Raw genomic sequence first — 7,146 nt, forward strand, 5'->3', positions numbered from 1 at the left:
GTTATTCTCCGGCGACGGCAGACGAACCAGTAAACCCTCGTACAGTCGTACTCCCCTCCGCATGGGAAACAACTGCCGAGTCTTCCCTGCCTCCGTGTTGTTCCCTTCCTAGGCCTCGCCGTCGTCCACCACCCTGGTGCTCTCGGCGCGGCCTGGTCAACGTGGTAAACGACCGACATGCATCTGAAGTGGATTGTGCGTGGAGAGGCCGATAGCTGGGTCCACGGCCGCACGCAAGGAAATGCCTCCTTATTACGCGCAAAATAATAATTCCTCCACCTGACATCAGGGACCCACCGAAAGGGCTTTGTATTTTGCGAAAAAAACGTTACCGCCGCTGACAGCTCGGAACCACCAGTTATATCTTCGCACGCAAGGAAGTGCCTCCTTATTACGCACAAAAAAAATGAATACTCCCCCTGTTAGCTGGGACCCAGTATAGTGCAGGCTGACTTGTGGGCCTACTAAGTTGACGGAGACGGAGGGCTTTGTCAACTTAGTCAATATGCACGATTCTAGCTTCAGTGACCGTATGATGTCCATCCAACGGCCGTAGTGCTTCTTCAACCTCTGGTCTTCTTGCTCCAGCCGCCCAAACCAGCGCCGGTCGTGCCTCGTGCTTCTGCCTCCCGTGGCCGGTTGCGATGCGGCGGAGGCCTCACCACCCCATACTACTCCCACCGCTGGCCAGGCCATCCCTCTACTCACCCACACCCCCTGTTATTCTGCGGCGACGGCAGCCTCACACCGCAGCGAACCAGTGAACCCACGTACTCCTCTAAGCGTGGGCATCCACTGCCGCGTCTTCCCCGGCTCCGCGTCGTCCCCTTCCTAGGCCTCGCCGTCCTCCACTGCCCTGGTGCTCTCGGCGCGGCGTGGTCAACGTGGTCAAGGAACGGCTTCCATCGGACGTGGACTGTACGTGGAGAGGCTGACAGCTGGGTCCACGGCCGCAGCAAGGAAGTGCCTCCTTATTACGTGCAAAATAATTATTTCTCCACCTGACAGCGGGGACCCATCGGACGGGCCACCGTATTTTTCAAAAAAAACGTTTTCCCCCGACTGCTGGGACCCACCAGCTAAACCTTCGCACGCAAGGAAGTGCGTCCGGACAAAAAAAAAACAAAACGATTCGCCCCCTGACTGCTGGGACCCACCAGCTACATCTTCGCACGCAAGGAAGTGCCTGACAGACGGGACCCACCTGGTCGAAGCGTATGTAGCGTTGTCATTCTGGTCGCGAACGTGTACGTACATATAAACTGGTGGATGTAGAGGCGCGTACGTGTCGTAGTAGAGGCGCGTACGTGTCGTAGTAGAGGCGCGCACGTAGCATGTACACGTACGTACAGCGGCCAGGGTGCAAGAAAGAAAATACGGCCACGTATGTGTACATACGGGCGGGGTCTCGAACGCCTACTCGCGCATACGTACGGCCAGGGCTCGTGTACATGGCTGGGTCGGAACGGAGAAACAGCGTCGTCGTCGTGTTCATGGGGAGGCAACGGAATGCGTCGTGTTCATGGGGAGGCAACGGAATGCGTCGTGTTCATGGGGAGGCAACGGAATGTGTCGTGTTCATCGAGAGGCAACGGAACGCGTGGGAGCCAACCGGCTGGGTCGGAACGGAATGCGTGGTCGTGTTCATCGGGACGGCTTGGACGGAACAGGCGATGGAAACGAGGCCTGGCGTACCGCAGAACGGAGGAAACGAACCTCCTACGGTCGAAACGGGGGTCCTGTTGATCGGGAGGGGTGTGGCGTACCGCAAAACGGAGGAAACGGACCTCCTACGGTCGAAACGGGGGTCCTGTTGATCGGGAGGTGTGTGGCATACCGCAAAACGGACGAAACGGACCTCCTACGGTCGAAACGGGGGTCCTGTTCATCGGAAGGGGTGTGGCGTACCGCAAAACGGGACTCCACGGGATACTGTTCATCTCCACCGTCGACCTCCTCCAGCCTCCACGGGCTACCGTCGACCTCCTCCAGCCTCCACGGGCTCCTGTTCATACAGCCTCCACCGCGCGCTACTCCACCGACTACTGTTCAACCACCCCTCCACCGTCTACTGTTCATACAGCCCTCCACACCACGGGGTCCTGTTCAACCACCCCTCCACGGGCACCCCTCCACCGTCTACTGTTCATCCAGCCCTCCACACCACGGGGTACTGTTCAACCACCCCTCCACGGGCACCCCTCCACCGTCTACTGTTCATCCAACCCTCCACCACACCATGGGGTCCTGTTCATCCAGAGGCAACGCCACCGCTCACTGTTCATCCAAACCCCCCCGCAGCGCTCACTGTTCATCCCAGAGGCAGCATCGATCGGCTTCAGTTAGCAGCAGTAGCGAAGGAATCGCTCGACCGGTTTTAGTTAACAGCCATCGATCGATCGCTCGGGTTCAGTAACGCGTAGCCTGCAGTGCAATCGCTCGGATTCAGTTAGAGCCCAACGCCTCGCTCGGGTTCAGTTAGAGCCAACGCCTCGCACACACGCGCGTACGTGTACGAAAGAAACGCGCATCGCTCAGCCCCCGACCTCCCACCGTAATTGGGAACTCCCCGAAATTTTCCTCGCCCTCGCTTCTACCACGGTTTTTTCCGTCATGGACGGCCCAAAGAATGTCATGCAGCTGCGTCTCCGGCCCGCCCAGGACGAAAAGCCCATTTTCTGTCATGATTTTTTGTCATAGAAGTAGGAGCCCACCACATCTATGATGATACCGGGTTTTTTCACAATTATCGTCATAGAAGTGTCATATGTATGACAGAAAAAAAATTCGTTCGGCCCAAAATGTCACGGATGTGTCTTTTTTTGTAGTGCCTCCTCGTCGGCTCCTCCGTGCTTCGTCAAGCCAAAGTCGAAGCCGGGGCTCGCGCCGGTAAAAACGGAGCCGGGTCTCCCCGCCGTGAAGACGGAGCACGGCGACGTGGAGCTCGACGACGACGCGGCCCTGGAATGGGCGCGCAAGGCCTCCCTGAAGATGGCGAGGGAGCGCCAGTGCGCCGCCCTGCGGCGGTTCGAGCAGCGTCGCCCGGGCCGCGACGAAGGAGGTGTCGTCGTCATCGAAGACAGCAACGACGACGACGCGCCGCCGCCACCAGTCCGCGTTGGCGACGCCGGTCAGGGGTCCACCAAGGACGGCCGCGTCAAGGAGGAGAAGGCCGACGATGACGACGGCGGTGAGGATGGCGGCGACGACGGCGACTACTCCGCGTTCAGCCAGTTCCTTTTTTAAATATATTTGTTATGTAAAAAGCCGCGAACATGTCTAATATATGTCAAAGTTTGCCAAAATTTAGACGTGTTTAGCCGAACTTCGCCGAACGTTTTCTTTTTTGAAAAAATTTAGACGCGTCTGGGGGCGGCCCTGGAGCCGGCGGCTGGCGGCCCTGGGGCCGGCGGCTGGGACCAACTCGCCTCCAGTGTGTTTTTTTGCGTCGGCTCATCTCCAAACGGCGATTTTAGGCACCCCTTAAGGGCCAACGGCTGGAGATGCTCTGAACTTGGAGCTCCCTGCAGAAATAGAGGTTAACCCATCAGTCCTTTGGAGAGGAGCAGAGTGCGGTTTGTCCTCCCAAATGGAGGGTTCGACCGGCAACTCGCCGGCGGCGGCGCCGGCCGCCTTCCGGAACAGGTACTGGATCCTCCGCCACGGCCGCAGCGTCCCCAACGAGCGCGGCCTCATCGTCTCCTCCCTGGTACCACTCCCTCCACCCCAGCTCGCCGTCTTCGATTTCCCTCTTGCCACAATCGCTAAATCCAATCGGAAGCTTCAGTTAACCGCCCTGACCCTGGCAGGAGAACGGCACGAAGCCGGAGTTCGGGCTGGCCCCACAGGGCGTCGAGCAGGCGCGCTCCGCCGGCGAGTCGCTCCGGAAGGTACGGGATCGAGCTCGAACCTATGGCTTCTTCTTGGATGGGGGATATGATTCTGTCCGTGCTTGGGGGAAGTGACCGATTCTGTGCGCGCAGGAGCTTGAGGAGATGGGTGTGCCGGTGGACTCTGTCAAGATCCGGTACTCGCCGTTCTCACGGACGACGGAGACGGCCAGGGTGGTCGCCGGCGTGCTGGGCGTCCCATTTGAGGGTCCTAGCTGTAAGGTGAGCGGCTTAATCTGTCTGGAGGACGTAGCATTTGGATTCGTTTGGGCATGATATGAGTTACCTTTCTCAAGTAAGGTTTATATTTGCTAATTTTCCATGTGATGGTAGAAAAAAAACATGATGATAACAGTGGTAATTTGTATACATAAGTGATAGGGTCATTATATCCACGCTCGTGTAAGACCAAACTATCTATAATCCGAAATTTGTGCATGCGGAAGTCCCATCTAATGGAAAAACAGAGTATTGGTGTTTCCCGGTGTCGAGAGCTAGTAGTCCTGCCACCTCTTATTTCTGCATAAATAAAGTGCACAATTTCAGAGAAGTCGCAAGAGGCAGCAAATAGTGGCCATTCTGTAGAACAATTGTACTGTGAACGGAATTTGCAAAATATTGCACTAATAAAGACCTGTAAAACTAACTAAGAAATAAAAACTGCTGCAACTGAAAGCAGCGTTGTCTCCTAGTTGTCGTGAACCCAATTCTATCATTCGGTGGAACATCATGATCTTTGAGATGTTGTCTCCATGGTTAACAATACATAGTTGAATCCTTCAAAGTTGCTCAAGCATTAGGGAGCACTTTGTTCATAAAATTAATAGTTCTGATGTGCATTATTAAGCTCTGTTCTTATGACCATCTAGTCCGCTCATCAGAGTTTCTTTTGCAGGCAACCGTAGAACTTCGTGAACGTTATTTCGGACCATCATATGAGCTGCTTTCACATGAGAAGGTGAGTTTGTACTCATGTATTGGACCCTGGAGATTCTTTCAAGGATTGTAATGATGTGAATAAACATGCTTATCAAAACTCATAGGGGCATCAAATGTGCATATCACAGAGCATCAAAAGAGTACTATTTTAGCCAATAACTTCTCATTAGCATATTGAATGATGGTCTATTCCAACCTACTGATAGATCAATAGCACATAGTGCTCATGTACTGGTTATGTCGAAACTTCTACTTGCATGCCTATATATTGTTATTAGGTGTTAGTCAGTGCATCAATTTGCTTTTTACCCAGCTATTCCATTTAGTGAGAGCTCAAACGATGTTCAAGAGATACCATTGCCATGTATACCAATGATAATTGAGCAGCGATTATATGGGCAATGCCGAGTTGGTTGGTCTGCTGGGCACCATTAAACTTTTGTTTGGACAAGTTGTGTCCTTCAACATTTAAGAGCAAATCCTCCTTTTGGTGGTCCGTGGTGTCCCTTCTGATCTTATCTTATCTGCCAGTTATTAAATCTGACATGATGCGGTAGTATGCAGAGGTATGGGCAATAGATGAAGCAGATCCCTTTCTGGCCCCAGAAGGTGGGGAGAGCGTTGCAGATGTTGCTAGTAGACTTGCAGGGGTGCTGTTTTCTACAGACGTGGAGTTTCATGGGTACTTGTACTTGCATTACTATCGGAATCCAAATGATATATTTGTTTATTCATGTTCTGTTACATGTATTTGGTATTATACCATACCAAATTCTATATAAATGGCTTGCTTAAAACAATCAATATATGTCAGTTAATAAGAAGTAAAAAAAAAACTATAGAGTATAAACCGACAGGCTGTAATTCAGTGTCCAGTGTTCTTTTAGTAAAGCACAGTTGCATGTCTTGCCATGCCTTTTCAGTTTTCCATCTACTTTGTTAGAGATCTTATTATCTGGAAAGAATGGTAAGGTTCACAATTTGGTACATAGTGATAACAACTCATACAATTGCCTTAGACAGTCTATTGAGTGCAGATAAGTACTTAAACATGAGGAACCACTAAAAAGGTTTACGTTACAGAGCTGCCTTGGCCAAGCTATCAATTAGTAGTCCAGAATGCTGAAGTTCTAACAGTTCCATGCAGATTTGATGCATGACTTGTTCAAGTTACAGCTTAACATTTCTTTACCTGTGCTTCTGTATATCACGCTGGAGCTGACTTGTATGTTTAACTGTATGCAGCTCTGCTGTTCTTATTGTCAGCCATGGGGATCCATTGCAGATCTTTCAAGCAGTACTCAGTGGAGCCAAGGAAAACCCATCTTTCCTCGATGATGTAGCTGGCCTGAAAAAGGAAAGCCTGGTAGTTCCATCCGTGTTGTCACAACACCGTAAGTTCGCACTCAACACAGCAGAGCTGCGCCAAGTTGTGTGACCTGACGCAGATTTGATCCTGTACTGCTATATTGTAGATAATTCATGTATCTGTAGATGGGAAAACTGTTGTTCGATGTTACTCCCTCGGCCCCTTTGTTGAGAAACATCAACGCATTATTTTTGATTGACCAGATTCAAGATCTGCTTGGAAATATGCGATGTTTTATAACGGTGAGAAAAGACATCCACAAGAGATCGCTTTTGAATGTTAATCCAATAGTGTCAATTTTGTGCCACCAGCTCTGCGTGATAGTATTGAGTTGATTGTTGGTCAAAGCTTGATAAACCTCATTATTTTGCCTGGAGGGTATTGCTTTCCAAATGAAATGCCATCGGCCTCAACAAAGCAGACACATCTTAGTTAGATCTTGATTTGGTGTGGTCTAGCTAGATATTCATTGCAACTAAATTGAATTCAAGACTGTTCTCAGTAATCAACTGTCTTGGGTAGACCCCGAATTGAATTCAAGGCGAGAAGATCTTGTAGTTCAAGGCGCAAAAGAAATATATCACCATGGAGAGTGCACATGTACTAAATGGCTGCCTTTTGTTTTTCAGCTTGTACTTTATCTGTCTCTTTGGTCCAACTGTTGAAATAAATTCATAGTAGCCTAATGTGTGATCTTTGACCCCTCCGAACCTTGTTGTTTTTGTTTTCTTTTCTCACTGCTCCTTTCTACCTCATTTGCAATGCAAGTCAGAACCCATTTAAGGTTAAGTTTGGTTGTTAGTATATTGCTCGGATGCGAAGGCCCCCACGATGATGCCATTGTGCAGCTTGCCATGGAGACGATGAATGTCGTGTGGCAAACGACCAAGCCACACCATGAATTTGATTGTTTTTCACAAATTGCAAAATATTCATGAATTCAAAACA

General features: G+C 50.7%; 1 protein-coding gene across 1 annotated transcript; it reads left to right on the forward strand.

Moving 5' to 3' along the window:
* The first annotated feature begins 3,508 nt into the window (after positions 1 to 3,508).
* LOC123051309 (uncharacterized) lies at positions 3,509 to 6,438 on the forward strand. Its single transcript, XM_044474158.1, has 6 exons — positions 3,509 to 3,709; positions 3,810 to 3,890; positions 3,984 to 4,112; positions 4,786 to 4,848; positions 5,387 to 5,511; positions 6,075 to 6,438. Exons 1-6 carry the CDS (start codon positions 3,590 to 3,592, stop codon positions 6,265 to 6,267), a joined length of 711 nt encoding a protein of 236 aa, XP_044330093.1. The 5' UTR covers positions 3,509 to 3,589; the 3' UTR covers positions 6,268 to 6,438.
* Positions 6,439 to 7,146: the final 708 nt, after the last annotated feature.

This window comes from Triticum aestivum, chromosome 2D (genome assembly GCF_018294505.1).
Source record: "Triticum aestivum cultivar Chinese Spring chromosome 2D, IWGSC CS RefSeq v2.1, whole genome shotgun sequence".
Classification (NCBI taxonomy): domain Eukaryota; kingdom Viridiplantae; phylum Streptophyta; class Magnoliopsida; order Poales; family Poaceae; genus Triticum; species Triticum aestivum.

Bases quoted from the DNA above. Each gene is read 5' to 3' on its own strand.
- LOC123051309 (XM_044474158.1), top strand. From the start codon at position 3,590: ATGGAGGGTTCGACCGGCAACTCGCCGGCGGCGGCGCCGGCCGCCTTC. The intron at 4,113-4,785 runs GTGAGCGGCTTA...TTTCTTTTGCAG, and splicing joins TTGAGGGTCCTAGCTGTAAG to GCAACCGTAGAACTTCGTGA. The intron at 5,512-6,074 runs GTACTTGTACTT...AACTGTATGCAG, and splicing joins ACAGACGTGGAGTTTCATGG to CTCTGCTGTTCTTATTGTCA.